The following is a 19,676-nucleotide window of genomic DNA, read 5'->3' on the forward strand; positions in this document are numbered from 1 at the left end:
GTTACCAGGCTAGCTGTTTTTTTTTCTGTGTCAGCCTCTTTGCTAAGCTAAGCTAACTGGGTCTCTTCATACAAATGGAAGACATTTCAACACTCTACCTGGAATGGCACTCTCTTCCCCTGCAATCCATAGCGCTAAAGTTCCCACAATGTGTTGACATAGTACTCGTGTTGGTGGGTTTCTTTTGTCTCCAATAATGGACCCCAGGCCCTGAATGTCAGTGTGTATTTGCTCTGTCAGGAGGAGGAGGGTCTCCTAATGCTAAAGAATAAACCTCAGTCTCTATAGCCTGTTGTCAGACTGTCAACAGGAGCAGCAGGAGGAGGTTTGCTGAGTAAATAGCCTGATTAGTATTAGCATGAGCTCACACACACCTGTGAAGGTCTGTTTATGTGTGTTTTAATGTGATTCTTTTTTCTTCAGCTAACAGGTAAGTGAGGTTTGCTACATGATGCAGTATGATTCCCTGTGTTAGGCGTGTCTGTGTGTGCGTGGTTTCATACATCCATTCATGTATGTGTGTGTGTGTGTGTGTGTGTGTAGCTATGCTGCCCAGCCTGGTTCTGCACCGTACCTCTATTCGTCCATACCAGCGGGGTCTCTACTGCAGTGACTCCAGCCTGAGATACCCCTACAAGAAGAGCACCGTCCCCTCCTCAGTGCTTACTTCTGTTGGCTTGACACTGCCCGCGGTGTCCGTAAGTCCCCCCGACACAAAGAGCACTCGCACTAGGGGAACACTGAAGGCAGAAACAGGGAGGGCGGATGGTTCATGACGGTGGCTGTGAAAGTTTTTAATTTATAGTGTCACTTGAATCTAGTTAAAGAAATCCATCATTCCTCTAAGCGGACCTTACATGCCACCCTCAGGCCCCACCCACTTCTGCCGTGATCCCCTGGTGCCAGTGTGCTCCTTGTGCTCCCCCCTGTTCTCTCCTGTTTATGTCTGTGTCACTGACCTGGTGCTTTTATGCTTTCTTTCTTCTCTCCCTCTTCCTGTCTTTCTCTCTCTTCGCTCCCCTCTTTCCTTGTGTCTTTTGTAGCTAGCCTGCCTTTCCTGATCATTGAGACTAGCACCATAAAGCCGTACCAGCGCGGGTTTTACTGTTCGGACGAGTCCATCCGCTACCCCCGAAAAGAGGGAGACACCATTAGCGATGCTGTGCTTTGTGGTGTTGGCATTCTTATTGCCATCTTCTCTGTAAGTCGACCTTCACACCTCCCTTTGTTTTTTTCTGCTTTTTAAAGTCACTTCTTTTTTAACTCTTAGATATCTTAGCCCGATAGACTACTCTCACTAACATAGCCCCTGAATTTAGAAAGTTTGAGTGATTTCCTATCATGCAGTGTTTTCTAAAACACCCCAGTCTTTTGCTGTCAATGTGCTCTACATGTCCTACCCTTTCATCCTGTGATGTTTTCTTCGTCATACTTTATTCTTCCGTATCAACTTTGAGTCATCCAAGCCATTTATGACGGCCTGTTTTTATTACTTCACTAAGCGAGTCGGAGGTGGCGAGAGGCCCCCTAAGCGACATTTGTGTGTGGGCTGACGCATGTATGCCAATGACCAAAGAGATTTTTACAAGCCCCTGGTCCATTCTCATACCTCCCACTCATATTCCTGCACCCTCACTCCGTGCCCTCTCTGCCCTGCACATGACTTCGGGTTAATGTGTCAGTGCTCTCTCCCATGCCCGCAGTGCTACACTGATAGCCTGAGGCATCTCGCTAGTTAGCAACTGTGTGAAGTCTTCATTCCCATGACTTGACTTCTGCTCCAGAGAGGGAATGGCTCCAGGATAGTGCCAGCAGGATTAAGCGTGGGGTCAGGGTTAGTGGAAACATGTTATAACGACATGTGTATGTGCATGTCAATTAATGCCACGTGATCAGTCTAGATGATCTTTACAGCCCCCTCATAAGTTCCCAGACGTCGCTTAGGTTGGTGGGCACACACAAACGCTGTACCAGCTCAGCTCTTCTGCTTATTGGAACCAGGAGACTATTAGTTAGTTCCCTCACATGTTCACGTGTGGGCAAAGTTGGCGTGTCTCACGCAGCTGTGTTTCATTAGTGGCGTCTACTGCCATGCCGACACCATTCCTCTAACACACATGCATGCTCACTCATGCAGGCACGCGCACATGTGTGCACACATAGACATGCACTGGTAGCAGATTCCAGTTGGGCCTCTTGTTTATCCTCGCTGCGAGGGAAATCCCAACAGTCCTGCTGGTCCGACATATCCATGTCTGACAGGCTGCGTTTCCACTGTGAGAAACGCAGTTAGCCATAGCGAGATAGAGTTCAATAAGCACTGACGATCCAAATAAACCCGTCAGGCACCAACTGAGCCTTCTGCTCTGATCAGGAAGGCCCGCCGTATCCATGACAGGCCCTGTCTGCACTTAGACACCCAGACACACAGCAATAAACCAAGACAGGGAGATAGCAAAGGGGAGAAGAGGTTTGAATGCAGATTCTGACAAGCCAAATAAACTTCTCTGTCCTGTATCGGCCTCCTGTGGTTCTAATCTTAAGCTTAGATCAAAACAATTCATTGACAATAGCACACACACTCTAATACACCGCCATGTTTGTTTCTTCTGGCTGTGAGCCTGCCAGCTGACCACCCAACAGGCAGGATAGGTGTGTTTATCAGGCCTAACAATACACAAACAATACATGTAAATACACAAACATTATGAATCTGTATTAGGCGGTCGGGGGAACACTGAGCCTGCAGATGTGCACACATTTAAAGTCTTAATGCTGGCCCAGAGATGGGCAGGTAAATATTTTCCTGAGAGATTGGGTGAGAAGGTAGGCAGAAGACTGAAGCCTTGTGTGGAAAGAGGAAGGAAAGGGAGATGTGGTTAGTGGTGGAGAGCAGCCGGTCCGTCACTCAGATACCCCAGGTGGTGCAGATGTGATTGACATGTCCGTGCCTGGAGGGTTGGCTTGGTGTAAGCCCCCTCAGTGTAGATTAGGTCTTTCCATGGGCCCCAACACGACTTAAAACCTTCTGGTTGTAATGCCACAGGATCCAGGGTTAGCCCACTAGACTCAAGCCCTAAAGCAGAACATTGTCCTCATATAAATCCTCCTTGTATCAAAGTCAGGTCGGTCTGACTGAGACATCGACCCTGTCTGGATCATTTGTTTTCATATTTTCCTTTCCCCTTGCCTTCACTCTCTCATTATCCTTCATATCCCACTGAAAAAGGCCCCATCACATCATTAAGCAGAGCATCACCACTCATTTATAATCTCACATCACATCAAAACTGCCTGAGGGAAAGGCAGGCCATGCTCATTCTGTATGTTTGTCTTTGTGTGAATCTCATTCTGTCTCTCCTGTCTGTCCTTTCCACATCCTCTCTGCTCAGTCTGGAATTAAATTAGACTTCCTGCATGATACACACTTAAACATTATCATTTTACTGCATGTTTAAATGCATCTAAATCTAATGTAAGACTGTAGGATATAGCAGCATAATAGCTGTAGGATTTGTCTTATATTTGTGATCAGTGTTGGCTGTTCTGTGATCTAAATAAAAACTATCCTTTCTTTCAGATTGTGATTGGAGAATGCTTCAGGATTCACCAACTACATGAGGGAACCAAGTCTTTTGTTGGGAATCCTTACGTCGCAGCCCTCTACAAGCAGGTCAGCTCTCCATAAGTGTGCTTTCTTACCCTGGGTGCACAACCTAACGCGTTGACGGATTGACACTGACCGGAAGTCATTCATTCCAATGGAGGTGAAAATGACGGATAGTAACAGACTAGCGCGCAGCACGGCAGCGGTTCCATTGACCATCGGACCGTGGAGGCGTTGGATTTTTCCTACTTGGGCGTTGATAACATGGTAGAAACGGAGCGTTACGGTGCTGGAAGTGGGAAATAAATTGCAATTGCAGTTGTAAACAAACAATATCTCATTTATTTATGCAAAAGAAAAATAAGCATAAGCTTTGTTTCCACTGTTAAAAGTGATTGTTGACCATAGGTTGATTTCTATGCGGTTGATAATTAATCTATATTTTCGAATTTTGTGCTCATTTCTATAGCCTATTTTGCACCTATATATCAGCTCTTTCAATAGTACATTACTCAACTCGTCTCAGTTCAGTTGGTACAGTGACAGTCAACATGAGAGATCTTCGCAGGAAGATATTGCTAGCTCTTCTGCTGGATGACTTCGCTAACAACTCTCGCCGACAGCATGCTAGCTTGCCGCCCGCATCTGGCCAGGTCCGGCAACAACGGAACCTCGCGGTGTTGTTATGGGGGTGGGGAATGTGTTGGGGAAACGCTCCGTTAAAACAGGAAAAATAGGTTGTGCGCCCGGCGTTATGTGTTAAGGATATTGCATACATATCGTAAATGACTCGTCGCTAAACGCCTCCCCTTAACCTGTAGAGGGGTACTCTGTCTGTATAAAGAGTTTGGATGGTGGATTCTTATTTTTAGCCTCATCAACACTAAAATACAGCACAAGTGTAAGGAAGGGTTCAAACAGTGTCTGCTCATGTAAGCTGCCATTGTTAGCATGTCGAGCTAACTAGCTTACCATCTACAGTAGTAGGCCAAGGAGGTTTTCATACCACATCATTTTGTGGGTTACAGATTCAGTTGTGGGAGCCGATCCTGGATGCTACTATCAAGACCCTTTCCCACTGCACAGAATAACCACTAACACCCACTAGCATCTGGCTTTTTTATTTAATTAGAAAGGCAACAGTCGGTATCACTCCTTGTCAAACTACTCGGCAATAGTCACAGGTATTTATCGTCTCTAGCTCAGCTTCCATTGGCTGTGATGGAAGTACAACACCCAGGTGGATGTGCTAGTGTTAGCCTCTTTGCTAACACGATGCAATGACAGCCCATCACAAAATAATGTCCGTGTCCATCCAAGCAGTGCTCGAACATCGTTCCAAATTACTCAGCCCTGAGTTTAAAAGAGAAATTGAAGGAGTAGCCTTACATTAAGAGAAGAGACAGAGAGGCATACTTGTCTGCTGGAGAACCGAGTGCACAGCTCTGGTCTGCTGGTAATGGGAAAGGAGTCTTATCGCTGATTTTTAACGGGTTTTCCTGTGTTTAAACAATCCGCGAACAAGCGCTAATTTTGGTGGAAAAGGGGTTTCAGAGTGTAGGCTAACAGCAGCTCTGTCTCGCTGTATTGGATGGGTATTGTATTGGGTACAGCATTATATTCCCCGAATACATCAGTTAGTCATCAAGCCTCGTCATACTTAAAACTTGAGGACTTATAATGCACTGCAATATAAGAGCAATGCTATCTATATCCATGTCTTCTACGTGGATCGTCATCCAGAGAGGGTGCTGACTTTTTGTGACATGTAGCTTTAGCCTCAGTCTTTTAGCATGATATTCATGTACTGTGTGAAACCATGAAGTGCACATTTTAGACTCCTTTACAGGCTTCTTGGTTTAAAATGGGGCTGCTGCAAATGTTACAAAATCAGCCAGCGACAGCATTTCAAACCAATTTGTTAAGCTAACATTATTTTTAGTGAGTTACAGCTGGTGAAATCTGTAAGCAGCAGCTGCCACTTACGCCACAACAATGAAATGAGAAGCTTGTTTTTGTTTACCAGTGTCTCACAATGAGGACTCATTGTTTAGGAATTACTAAGAATGTTGAGTGGCAAATGTGCCACAGTTTTTTTTTAAGTAAGCTGCTTTGTTATTGTGTCTAACCATTGGTGTGTGTGATCTTGCAGATGGGTGTGTTTCTCTTTGGATGTGCCGTCAGCCAGTCGTTCACAGACATTGCCAAGGTGTCGGTGGGTCGTATGAGGCCCCACTTCTTAGATGTGTGTAAGCCAGATTTCTCCACCATCAACTGCTCGCAGGGATACATCACCAACTATACCTGTGCTGGCTATGAGAGTGATGTGCAGGAGGCCAGGTTTGAGAAAACACCGTTACATACACGATATGCAGTAAATATGCTGGACTGAAAAAAATCCTTCGATTGAAAAACTGACTGAAGATCTTTACTCCACAGAAAATCCTTCTTCTCAGGACATGCCTCTTTTTCAATGTATACCATGCTCTACCTGGCTGTAAGTAACCATTAAGCTCTCTTGCACACACACACATCGTCACACACTCACATTCATGCAAGCACACACATGCAGAGAGCCCCAGAAACAATGATTTACAGATCATAGAGGGAGTCATGGAAAGAAGGCTGGGCTGTGATTTAGGGATTTACTGCCTGAAGACAAAAGATTGTTCTTATCCACGTCTCCTCCTCCTCTTCTCTATCTCCTCACTCAGTTCATAAAGAGTTTTATTCTCCTTTTTACCCCTCCGAGATGGATGGATGCGCTCCACCTGTTTTCTTAAGAGCAGCTGCGCGTGCACTTCCTGTCCTCTCCCATTTCCCTCAGTCTCTGCCTCTCACTCCACCTGTTGTGGGTGTCGGGTGAGGCTTAGCACCCTCGAGGCATTTCATGCTTCAAACAGTCTAATTACACACACACAGACAATCGCCAGCTCATAGCTCCCCAATCATCTCCTCCTTCTCCTCTTTCTCTGAAGAGGGAAGAAGACAGTCAGTGTTTTGGGTCTGGCTGGCTCAAGCTTTGTTAAAGGGTGGTCTCGGTTCTCACAGTGGGCTGACAGTGGAAGTTCTGGTGTGTCGTAGTGTATTGTCATGCAGTGAGAACTTGCTGCGGGTATTTCCCAGCCTCTGGTTGAACCTACAGCTGCATTCTGGTCAGACCAAGGAAAAGAGATGAATTAAAAGCAGGGGAAAAAGCAGAGAGGGAACGGACATGTGATGCATCCAGACCACAGTGTGACACAATAGTCAGAGACCAGTGTTCCAGCTGCGGCGAGTTCAGGACCTCAGCCAGAGGAGGCTGGTGCAAACAGTGGAACAGAAAGAGGAGAGGAGGTACAGCTTGTAGTTTATGTTTTGGAACATAAAACCAGCCTGAAACAAAGCCCACTGGAGGCATTCCCAGTGGAAAAAGGAATCTGCAGCATTTTTGTTTTGTTTTTGCCGGCTGAAAACGAGTCATGTGACATCACGTTTTCACTCACAGAGCCTCCTTCTCTCTTAAAATCTTCTTAAAGACGTATCATTGTGTTTCTCTTTTGTCGTCCTCAAGGAGACGTTACTAATCTTAAGTTAAATCAATAGAACATGAGGATGGATATTGGCTGCAAGTTTAATCGCTAGCTTAAGATGCATGATATATCCCATAACAATACATTTAAAGATGATGCATTTAGGTCGCCATATTCATTTTCTGTCCTTTTGGTCAAATAATAGAATAATTAATAAATCAACCATCCATGTCTACAATAGATAGATATAATGAATCCTCTCTTTCTTAGGTCTCTTTTTGGCCCTTGTTTTCTCCCCCTCGTCCTCACCAGGGTGAAAGTGTTACTTCCACAGTGTGGCTGTCGCCTAGCTCTCCCCCACAGCCCCCAGTCGTCTGCTAATTGCCACTCTTTGATTTCGAAGCACTTCATTTCCTGCCAAGCTCGACGGAGAGCTGCGTTTGCGTCTGATGTGGTTTTGAGCTGCGACTTCACAGCATCGCGTTCTTCTGCAATGGCACATAGATAACTGGCACAGACGACACGGCACGCTGCTCAGCTACAACCACAGCCACAGAGAACAAGCTTGTGTGAGCATTCATGCGTCCTACTGAGCTATCTTTTGTTTTGTCTAATGTGCAAACACACGATCCAGTGGCAAAGGACTGGGCGCGTTTCTGTGGGTTATTCGTGCTTACTGGGCCTGCTGTCGCCGAGGCAGATAGCATGTTGTTGGTTAAATAAAAGCCAATATGTTTGTTTGTGATCAAAGTGGTTTTAACCACAGCTATGCTTCTGTCTCACAGCATGGTGTGAACCAGAAGAGAGGATGGGAAGGGGGAAGCCGTGTAAAACGAGCCCTCGCTCTCATTCTTTCTCACGTTGTTGTCAGTTTTCTTTTACTGAACACTGAGTCACAGCGAGAAAGACAGAGGGAGAAGATCTCACTGGAATGAGCTGGATTCCTTCAGAAACCACCAGACTTTGTGTCGCTCTTGTCTCCATCTGTCATGGGAATCTGCTGGGACTCCGTTTGTTGTTGTGTTTTATTGTTGTTTTCCTCTGATCTAACTGTTTAAGACGCATAACAAATTTATGGGAGGACAGCTAGGGTCAGAAAGGCAAGTGCCTGAGTCTATTTAAGTCTGAGTTTGATTTATAGAGGAGACGAAAATCCATTTTGAGACTTTTAGAAGGTCGTTAACCTTCTGAATTGCTTATCGTGACTTCATGTGTTCACACTTCTGCTGAATCAGAGTTGGATGAGTTATTTGGGTTTACTCACTGCCACCCACTCAGATAGGGCCAAGTTGAACGGGTCACTGTAACTCTCTCTTTTTGGCTAAGTGCTCACCCTTTCTCCTACAACCTCTATCAAAGCCTGCTTAAAACTGAGAGGTTTAGGATGTTGCGTCATGGCTGCAGGACGCCAGACAAAAGTACTTATCAGCAGTCCTCGCCCGCTACCTGAGAACCACATTGGAGGAAACCTGAAGTCTAAACATCCCTGCTGCCAGGGAGGAGAGAGCGAGAGCAGAAGGGATGGGAGGGATCACTTCCTCTGCGTCCACAAGGAAAAGAACAATGATAGAGTGTCGTAGAGGAAATGCAAGGGAGCTTTACACCTACAGGAGCTTATAGTGGATGGGGGTTGATGGGAGGCACTGCGGCTTTCTGCTGGTATTGTTAGCCTAGCTGATTATAAGACGCAAGGTAGACCTTGGCTGAGGCCGGCCCTCCCATGCCCTCTGTCTCTGGGTGTGAGAGACAGGAAGTTGGAGGGTACGAGTGGTGTAGAAACACAGGATGTCTGAGGGACCTGGGCTGATCTCACTGCTGTGCGTGTTTGAGGATATAAAGAGAGAGACGGCGTGTATTTGCACTTGTAAGAGTGACCGAAAGTGACCTTGGACCCAGTCATTCCTGTTTTGGCTCTTCTCTGTCTTTATCATGACCCAGAAGATGGTTTTTGGCTGCAGGCGCAGTGGGGGGGTGCATCCGCTTTGTCCTCTATTTACTCTAATAGAGGGGAGCGAGTTCATCCCTACAAAGTGTTGAAATGTTCATGGTAGGGTATGTATGCATGTATGTATGTGTGTGTGTGTGTGTGTGTGTGTGTGTGTGTGTATTCCAGTGGCTCTCTGTGGTCTTGCTGTTTTTACAGCTGGGATGTTTAACCATGAATCAGTCATGTCCGGGTCTCAGGCAGTCGAGTGTGTGTTGTGGAAGAGATTATGTGTTTCTTTGCGGCTCTGGCCAGCCTGCCCACTTTGATTCAGTCTAGACCTCTCAGACAGTAATAATACACATGCACACACACAGAAACACGCGCTGCAGGTGTACAGCCTGGTGTGTACAGGTCATTACTGGCATCAGAGAGGACTGACGACCACATTGATAATGCATGTTTTACACCAGTAAATTCTTTATTTAAGGGTTTGTGTGTCAGAGTTTTTACACAATAACTGTGCATAATTGATTCTGTTATTTGGAGGAAAATAAATAACATCATCTCTCTGTTTTCTCAGTTTTATCTCCAGTCCAGGTTCTCATGGCGTGGCGCTCGTCTCCTCCGCCCGCTGCTCCAGTTCACCCTGTTGATGATGGCCTTTTACACCGGCCTATCACGTGTGTCCGACCACAAGCACCACCCGACCGACGTCCTGGCTGGCTTTGTGCAGGGAGCCCTGGTGGCCTACTGCATAGTGAGTACACATGTCACGCAAAGAGACACATAAATCCAACACGCAACCTGCTTGAAAATATAATCCGAGTGATAAAGCACGAAGGCATATGTCTTTCCGCAACTTAATACTTTTCTATAATTGACCGCCGGGGATCCTACAGACGCACCGACCTTCAAATAAAGTCTGCCTCCGCCTAGCTCTTTCTTTGACTTTTTTTGTTCTCTTCTTTCTCTGAAAAAGAGAAATGGAGCAAGCAGTGAAGTGAGGAGAATCTGATTCCCTTTAATGAATAACACATTGCGTGGAGTCAGGCCCTTGTTCAGGAGGGTGTGCCTGCGTGTGTGTGCTAGTATGAATCCATACTCTGCAAACTTCTTTGCTACTTTTGTGACATATCGTCGCAGCAGTTGCCAGATGATTTTCGTAACCCTCGTCATTACACTAAGCTAGACGGAGCCAAGGAAAATTGAATTCGGGTCAAGAGGAAAATGGAGGGAGTGTAAAAAAAGAGAGAGCAGGAGCGCGCGCGAGAAAGAGAGAGAGAGAGGGAGGATTAGCCTTTGAAACAGGAATGAGGCTGTTAATTATTTTGGGTTTTTTATTTGGCGGCTCTGGTTCTATCAGCACAGCAGGCCCCTGCTAAACTCTGCTGCCTCTGGGAAATGCATGGAAAGACACACTCACACAAACACACACACACGCACACACACACACATGAGCAGCCCTTACCTTTCTACACGATCCAAATCATGAATGTGGAAAGGATTAGATTCATAAACTTTAGCAAGACCTCAGTAGTGGCGCCTAGGCAGACTTTGGCACAGCTAAAACGCACATGCACGCTCTCACACACACACACACACACACACACACACACACACACACACACACACACACACAGCACACCAGTGTCCTTGAATGCCAGGATTATTCAAGCATCCAAAACGAGCAGAAATCAGTGAGTAACAATAGACAGTAATGCTCTGGCAACATCAGCACTCCTCCAGCTGGGCGAAGCTCCTGGACGACATCAGCTTTGACAAGAGGGGGAAAAAAGAATGTTCTCAGAAATATGCTCAATGTATGAGCTTGACCTCTGAATGGGCAGATCTGGCAGGAGGAGCGAAGGGAGGGAAGTGACAGGAGAGAGGAGCCTTGTCTACATCTTGGCTCGGGATGAGCGTGGGTTTAATCCAACTCGGCTATTCCACAACCCTCAGAGAGACAGCTTAACACACAAACACACAGACGCACTGTTCACATCCACATGCATACACAACACATGTACATACGTACACACAGACGCACGCGCACTCATTTTGAAACCCCTGCCGATCAAGGCGGTGAGGTTAGTTTTACGATCCTTGACGCCCGTTCTGATTTGCCCAGTCTTAGTAGAAACACACATCTGTGAATACTTTAGCTCGGCTGTTTCAGCCTCTCAATGAGCAGCAGAGCAGAAAGGACCTGACAGGAGATGAGTGGAGGCAGGACAGAGGCAGTATGAGGCCTGTTTGCCTGAAAAAAGCCAGCAGAAAGAACTAAATCAAAGCATGAACATACTTGGATCGTATGTTAACAAGTGTGCAGGTTCCAGTCATTAATCTTTTAAATGTAGAGTTTGAAATGTAAGAGTAAAAGCACGAGTTCACACTTTGAAATCAGAGATGTTCAGAGCACTGAAACAGTCTTTTAAATGTCTCCGCTTGGATCTGCTACATGTCCTCTTGATGTACAGTGATAGTTGTTCATAAGTGTGCCTTTGATTCGTCTTTGAAGGTCACTGAGAATACACTGTAACAACATGACGAAGGCTTTGAGGGTTCAGTCTGTATCCCATACTGGTTGTAGAAGCAGCTTTGTTGTTGGAGAACTTTGGGCGTCATTTACCCACCGTTCTTAAGAAGACATTTCTTCTTGAAACTTAGACTCTACACACTCTCAAGAGCATTGTTACGCACACTTTGTGCTGAAATGTTTGTGCACAACAATAATATTTGTATAATTTACAATACATATAAATAGGTATGTTTTATCACTTTACAAAAACCATTATGGTCTTTAAAGGCCCTGACACACCAAGCTAACCATCGTCTGTTGGTCAAAGTTGGGCCGTTGGTGAGCGTTTGCTGCCCTAATCACTGAGATATGTCCCACAACGTTGGCCCTTGTTAGCGCTAGTTGGCTTTTTTTCCGCCAATTCAGCATGTTGAATCAGCGTTATCAGTTCAGCTTAGTGCATGAGAAGAGAAACAAAAGTGAGGAAAGTAAACAAAGAGCTAAAGCCAAGAGGGATTGAGATCAAAACACACTTGTTCCATTAGGCAAGATTAGTTTTCTTTAGCCTTTGCGCTTTTTAGCAGGAACGTTTCGGTTCGTGGTTCTGCTGGCACGTGCATTAAACTTACAGGGACAATAAGATTCATCATTACGAGAACACATGTACGAACAGTTCTGCTGTCTTAGACCACGTCATGACAAAGACTTTTCTGGGGACCTTTCTTCAAATTTTAGGAATAAAACTTAGGAAGATATTGGTGAATATGACCCCTGTAGCCAATCATTCTCATAAGATGCTTCCATGAAGCAGTTGATATTTAAGAGCCCCATGGCAGCTTGGGTAATGTGGTCCATAAATCTTTCCTGAGCTTGTGTACGTACAGTGGAGACATGGAGACAGCAGCCTCCAGACACTCACACTGCACTTGTCTTGATACAAAAGTCTGATTCAAAGAACAAAAGAACGCAGTGGTGCAAATTATTGGATTTTCACGTCAGTCCCAAGTGTGTGATTGTGAACAATTGTTCTAAATATCACATGATGAATTATATAGCCTTGTGGAAAAGTATCTTCCTTTCCAAATACATTTGAGTAATTGGCTGTAGAGAATTGTATTATTCCATGACTTTATTGTCAGGGCTATTCCAGGTTTCCCCAGGCTACCGTTACCTCTTTAATCCCACTGCTCTCCGTGTTGAGTGCCAGTAAATGAACAATACAAACCTGAGGCAGGAATGAACACATTCATGTGTAGTGACGTGTTCGACTGCGGCTTTGCTGTAAGTTAATTGCTGCTTTGTCTTTCCTCACATTTGATGACAGATGGTGTCTGAGTCGGATACATTAAGAGTTTTTTTTTGTAAAGAATATGTAGATGAATGTCTGTTTTGAGTCAGACTCCAGACTCTGTCTGCAGGGCTCTGATCCAGAGATTCAAGGAACCACAACAGGAAGTGGTCCGTCTGTCCTACCTGGCTCTTCCTTTCAGACGCAGTGACCTACTTTTCAACATGTGTGGTAACAAAGGTCAAAAGGGCCCAATCCAGCAGGAAGCAGCTGTCCGAAAGCTGGGGCAGCGCTTTTCGAGGTTCATTGTCACAGTAAAGAGGAGTCGGGTCAGGCATTAAAGGAGGAGGGGGCAAGAGGATGCTGTCCCTCCCTCTCTGATTTAAACACACAAGGACAAGCTGGACATACTCAGGGTCTCAAATGTTAAAGCTGCGTGGTCAGTGAACTTGTGTAGAAGCAGGAAGTCATTTTTTTTATCACGCAACTCAAGTCTCTAAATTCTGAATTATATGCACAGTGCCAACAGTTAAAGGTCCAGTGTGCAGGATTTATGGGGAAGATAATATAATAGACATGTTTTGTTTCATGTATAACCATCTGAAAATAAGGGTGCTTTCACACCTGCCCTGTTTGGTTCGGTTTAGTGGAACTCAACTTTGTTTGCCCCCTCCGTGTGGTTCGTGTCGGCAGGTGTGAACACAGCAATCACACTCGAGTGTGCACGAAAACAACCAGACAGAGACCTTCTTGAAGAGGTGGTCTCAGTCCGGTTCCAAAGGAACTCTGGTGCGGTGCATTTGTGGTGAGAAGGTGTTCTGACCAATCAAGAGCAGCTTTCTCGCAGAAGGCATTTGATCTGGTCCGCTTGTAAATGCTGCCGTGACAACACGAACCAACTCTAGGCAATTATACAACTTTGGAACAAAATGAATCCCTGATTCAGACCAAAGCAAGACAACTCTAGGTCTCTAGGTCTGAGAGCAGCCTAAGAATCGTCATGTTTTCGTTTTCTCAGAATCTACATAGACAGCGGGTCAACATCCATGAAGTCTCTGGGTTTGAATCACCTAATTTAGAGAGGGAGAGACCTCTGCAGATAAATTGGCTCCTGGTGAAAACCTTCTGAACACTGAAGAAATCCTAACCGGGAATATATGCTTGGCACACGGGAGAATTTTCAGCAGGTTGCAATCTGCAGTCCTCACTGCTAGTTGCCACAAAATCGCACACTAGACCTTTAACTTCCTTAAAAAACTTGACATTTGACATTGCGAGACATGCAGTCATTTGATATTTCCTCACAAATGTGTCAGAGTTCCATCCTCTGACCTATATTGGCTGAATGAATTAACCGATGTATTGTGTGGTTAGGCTGCAGATATATTCATGGTTGGTTTCATGTGCGTGCGAACAAATTCACTGGCGGGGGTCTGGTGAGTAATGGTGGTTTTTTAGAAATTCGCAGTTCCTGCAAGGTACTGCACTCACTTCCTGTGTGACTCACTTACTTAATGTGTAAGGCTTGATATTTAAATAGTGGTTAAGGACAATTAGAGGCAAACTCTCTCTCACACACACACACACACACACACACACACACACACACACACATATATGTATTCATATTCAGTACATGCACTGCTTTTTTTCCTGCAGTAGAAGCCTAACTGCTGAGTCTGCATCTCTCAACACAAAAGAACTGGAGGCTGTGTGTGTTTGCATACATCATGCACAGGAAGTGGCGAGGTCGTGATAAGCCTTCCACCATGGCAGGTTCAGGGGCGATAGGTTGGAGGTCGGGTGACGCGGCAGCAAGGCCCACTATGATTGGACGCCGAGCATCCCCAATGGGAAATGAGCTCAGGATGTTTCCAAGGACGGGTGATTCTCAGAGATATGACTTCACATCATATCCCCCCACACTGCGCTAATTATATCATATATGATATACCATATTATGATGCACAGAAGACGCTGTGCAAACTAACGGCTGTACAGACAAAGAGCCCTTTTAAGGCCTTGAAAGCAGCTGTGTATTAAGGAGGAATCTGTATACGACTGATGTCATCTGAGTCAGAGGTCACCAGTGAAGGTCTTTATGGTCAGTAAATGTCAAGCTGTAATAGAGGAGAATGTCTTTGTATCGAGTGAGTCTTTGTTTTATAAATAGATCACCGGCTGTGTGTTGACCATGGCCACTCGTATATGTTTCCCCGTATGAGACCAGCATGTATTTTCACTGCGTATTTTCTCCCATGAGAGTTATCCGTGCTGTTTTCTTGGAGGAGCTGGTGCCCAGTCGGCTCTCTTTCTCAGAGCTCGCTGTTGAATGGCAGCTCCCCCCTCTTGGCCCTCCCTCCTCCTCGTCTCCCTGGCACAGGCCCTCTGCTCGCCCTCGACTGGCAGCACGGAAGGAAAAGCTGCTGCGCCTGCCAATTATGTGTGTGTTTGTGTGCGAGTCCGCAGCTGAAGCCACTGTTGCTCATGACTGACCCCAGACCCTTGTAAGTGGAAACGGTAATCCACTCTTTCAGTGGACAGTAGTTTCCATGGTCCCACTTCCTGTCCACCCCTGCCCATTTTCCTGTTTGACATATGATGTCATCAGGATCTCAGGAAGAGATTTCTTTTCTGCCTCTTTTTTTTTTTTTTTTCTCCAGCATCCTTCGTTTGCCACCAGCAGCTGCCAGGCTGACCTCAGAGTTGATGTAAAGGGGGAATTCACCCCTGGCATCATTTAATAGCGGATTAGCTCGGGTTCACTACGTTTGATTGTCAGTTTAGAGTGAGCTACACTAAGATCACTTCCTTCAGCCAGATTACTCAGCGCTGCTCGTTTGGGGATTGCACAAAGGGTGGCACTTCTCATCATGGCATCATAAAGTAATGCAGCATTCCCTTTTACACTTCTCGCCAGCTCACAGCTCCCATGCAGACATTAACAACACGTGGGTGTACATACACATTAGCCCTGTTCAGACCTGCTGTGTTTTACCCAGACTGTTTCCAGACTCAGCTAATGGGTGCAGTTCACACCTGTTATTAAATTAATCTGACATTTCACTTGCGCAATTAGATTTTTTTTCTTGTGTAGAGAGTGTAGCTGCTGTTAATCCGAGAAAAAAACATGTTTGAGCCCAGCCTCAGAGCCAAGACGAGACACATGGTGGTTATTTGGTAACTTGGGAGTTGTCTGGCATAGGCAAATCAGCTGAGATAGGTTTATCATGACTGATGCAAATTACAATGAAAACTCGTCTGTCCTTGAATGTGGTGCATTTGCATTAAAACCGAACTGCTAAACTGGACACACATGCCCGAAAAATAGCTCCATATTTGGTTTGAGCCACTGGATCCCGTCTTTATCATCTCCACCAGGTATAAGCTAGGTGGTTTGGTTGAGTGTGTGTGTTTCTGTCTGTCTGTGTGCAGCTAATCTCACAAACTACAGAACCAGTCAGCCTAATATTTTATGTGCACATTTATGACTGTATACTTCAGGATCTTCATGGTTGCGGTGATTCACAATTGTTGAAAAACCTGTCGTATATCATCATTTTCTGCTGACTCCTCACTCCTCTTCATCAGCCTGTAGGGGCTATCAAGTCCTCAACAACATCACATAGCATAAACATTGAGCAAAAGGCATTTCTGACAATCGGCTCAGCTAAAAACAAGAAGCCACAATATTTCAGGTCTCATTTTGGTCTTTGTTGTGGCTTAAAAACTGACATGCAGAGAAACGTTCAGTCTCATTTTAAACCAGAGCATCTTCAAATTAATTCCATACTTGGTTTGTTATGAACCAGTAAGTCAGACATGATAGGAGATTTTTTTTTTTTGCCACAATCATGGCCATAAAGTGACTCGCAAACGTGTCAAGTTTGTAAAAAACACGCTTCATTTTTAAGTACAGTGAGTTTTTGGCACAAAGCTATTTGAAGTGCTTTGAAGTGCCATTTCCTGCTGTAGAGCGAGTGCATAATGGACAGCTACTTCACAGAGGCAGCAAACTAGCTCAACAACGTGGCCAAACGTAGTTATGACACTGAATATAATAAACTTTGTGGATCTTGAAGTGATGACTAAGGAGAAATCTGGACCCTGTGGCTGCACCAGTTGGGAGCCACTGGTCTAGAGTGGCCACATGCTGAGAGCACTTTGGGATGATGTAGTCCCTCTTGTTTTCCTCTGATTCTTTATGTCTTCTCTGTTTGCTGCCGTCCTTCTGTTTCCTCACCTCTCTCTCCCTCCGTCCACCAGGTGTTCTACGTGTCAGACCTGTTTAAGCCCCGGGTGAAGCCAGCCACGCCCCCGCCCTCCCCGATCAAGAAGGAGCTGCTCCCTTCTTCCGACATCATCGAGAGGAACAACCACCACAACATGGTGTGAGAGAGAGGCCGCGACTACTTCCTGCGACCGAGGAGCCAATCACAGCGCTGCTCACCTCCCATCGGACAGTAGAATGTAGCGACGAGAGACTGTAGCTGCTTCTCAAACGGCACCCTCCTCCCTTTTCTGCGGCGCCCAGCGAGGCGCTGTGTGGACTAGGGTGTCAGATTTGAGATTTGCACAGCAGAGTCCACTCTCACTATCCAGACATTTTTTATTTACTATTATGTCAACTACTAATCAACATTTGAGCCCATCATTTTGAGCACAAACAGAAAAGAATTGGAAGCTAAAAGGCAAAACGAATTAAGAAATTGACTTGACAGGCAGAGCTGAGGGTGTGGAGGTTTGATGGAAGTGTAACCACATGAAGGGAAAACACTTGTGAAGAAAAACAAATGAAGAAAAGACACAAAAAAAGACAAACCCCCTGCCTAGGGAGAGAGGGGGTCCCAGTGATGCTTCCTCTCTGAACTCTCTGTGGCCTTGGAACATCGTAGGACAACAACTTCCTTTGCTATGGGAAGGATATTACTGCAATAACTAGCAGCATAGAAATATTAACAGTATAGAAAAATATAACTTATAGCACTGTTTTTAAAGTTCATTGTCCATTATCACCACTTGCTGCCTGAGACGTCAAACTGACAGAAAACTTGATGATGCTGACACACACGAGACAGAAATATCGACTCCTGGAAGCTGAGCGAGCCTGATGTGGTTGTTTCATAAGACTCCATACTCAGGCAGGATAAAGTTAGCATAGCATGGCTTCTATAACAATAACCCTGCACCAGTAGGTCCACTGTAAGGATCATATACTGATCTTTTAAGGCCGTTGTAACAGAGCAGAGCAGAGCAGTCCGTCGGCTGTCTTTCTTCTTAAATAACCTGTGTCTTTAAGAAGTGAAGCGACCTCATATACCTCTGTCTCCAGATCAGCACGTCAAGCTTTTTGCAGTGGACTCTCAGAGCGGCCCAAACCCGGGATGTTGCATTTCTTGAGGGTTAGATGTAGTAAAAGGGGGGATGTATTCTGTGGAAGGAGGGAGGCAGATCTCACAGCCGCCCAGCACCTGTATAAGAGGCGTGGCTGTGCCATGCCACTTCCTGGTGTTGGGGAGGGGGCATCTGTTTGGCTTCCGTAACAGGAAGTGGACGGGTGGACAGAGTGAAGGGGTGCGGGCTGTCACCATGGAAAGAGGGTGATGAATTACAGCTAAGCTGGCACATTATTTTGGGATGATTTGGGCTCTTTCCGCTGGCAGGGAGGGGCTCTCACCCACCCAATCACTCATTGGCGATGGATGTTTGTCTCTCAGTGTGTGTGTGTACACTCCTGTGCTTGTGTGGGTACGCTTGTGCTTGTACATGTACATCCTGTGTGTGTGAATGTGTGTACATATGTATGAGCGCTGTGAAAAGGAACCCCCCCACCTCTTGATAAACTACGTGTGTGTTTAGTAAAACACGCACACTGTCAGCTGTGCCAGGTGTGTCTGTGTGTATGTGTGTGTGTGCGTGCGTGTGTGTGAGAGCGAGAGCAGGTGAGAGTTATAAAAACTGTGGATCTAATATTTTTATTCTTTGCTAAGAAGCATCTTTTAACCTTGTATGTTTATAGCCTGTCCCTGTATAATCACTAATAGTTGTACAGTACAGACACAGAATCCCTTTTTATTTTACAGCCGACTCAGATATCCTCCTCCAACAACACACTCCGCCATGTTGCACATCTTTCTCATCGTATAGTCCGTCCTATCATTTCACCAAGCCGTTTTCACTCTTTTTATAAATATATAAATAATGTATAGATCACTAAAATTAACTCTGTAAGATATTGTTTCTTAACATGTTTAGATATATCCACTATGATTACAGACCTGTGTTCTCTACAAAATGCTGCTTAAAAAGCATCGATTGACAGATTTTTGTATCTAGATAACTAAACTATTGTAGATTGTTATAGTTACGTTTGTAATATGCATTCAACAAAAAATACACCCACAATTGTATTAAAATTCAATATTAGTATTTTTGTATTGTCTCGTTTTTTTGTACAAAGACATAGTTGCAATGCTGTTTTTTCTGCTAAATGTACTTAGCTCTAATACATGTGCTTTTAAATAAAAAGCTCATTATGAACACAACTTTTGGTTTGTCTTCCCTGTTGATCCTGCAAATGCATGTTTAGATGATGTTAGTTTTGTACGGCTTGATGAATTCTTTTGAATATTTGCAGCTGGAAATGATCCCTTTGCTTTCCCCATTCACAAGACAATATAAAAACTGCACACAACTATAAGTACATTTACCCAGGTACTTTGTTTTATTACAAGTTTTAGGGACTTATGTATAACAAGTACATTCTGCTGATAATACAGTCGACAGAAGAAAACATTAGTATGGGATGATGCTGCAAACCATGA

At 45.1% G+C, this 19,676-nt stretch overlaps 1 protein-coding gene across 2 annotated transcripts in view; it reads left to right on the top strand.

Annotated features, from left to right (window-relative positions):
* The window catches only part of plpp3 (phospholipid phosphatase 3), a 37,861-nt gene extending 18,464 nt beyond the window's left edge, over positions 1 to 19,397 (top strand). The window contains exons 2-7 of one of the 2 annotated variants that reach the window (XM_050054173.1): positions 544 to 698; positions 3,581 to 3,673; positions 5,760 to 5,947; positions 6,047 to 6,104; positions 9,627 to 9,803; positions 17,119 to 19,397. In XM_050054173.1, coding sequence (XP_049910130.1) covers positions 544 to 698; positions 3,581 to 3,673; positions 5,760 to 5,947; positions 6,047 to 6,104; positions 9,627 to 9,803; positions 17,119 to 17,247 — 800 coding nt within the window. In that variant the 3' untranslated portion in view covers positions 17,248 to 19,397. Of the gene's footprint in view, positions 1 to 543; positions 699 to 1,043; positions 1,202 to 3,580; positions 3,674 to 5,759; positions 5,948 to 6,046; positions 6,105 to 9,626; positions 9,804 to 17,118 lie in introns of both variants that reach the window. The other variant, XM_050054171.1, reaches the window with a different exon arrangement.
* The last annotated feature ends 279 nt before the right edge of the window (positions 19,398 to 19,676 follow it).

This window comes from Epinephelus moara, chromosome 10 (assembly GCF_006386435.1).
Source record: "Epinephelus moara isolate mb chromosome 10, YSFRI_EMoa_1.0, whole genome shotgun sequence".
NCBI classification, from domain to species: Eukaryota; Metazoa; Chordata; class Actinopteri; order Perciformes; family Serranidae; genus Epinephelus; species Epinephelus moara.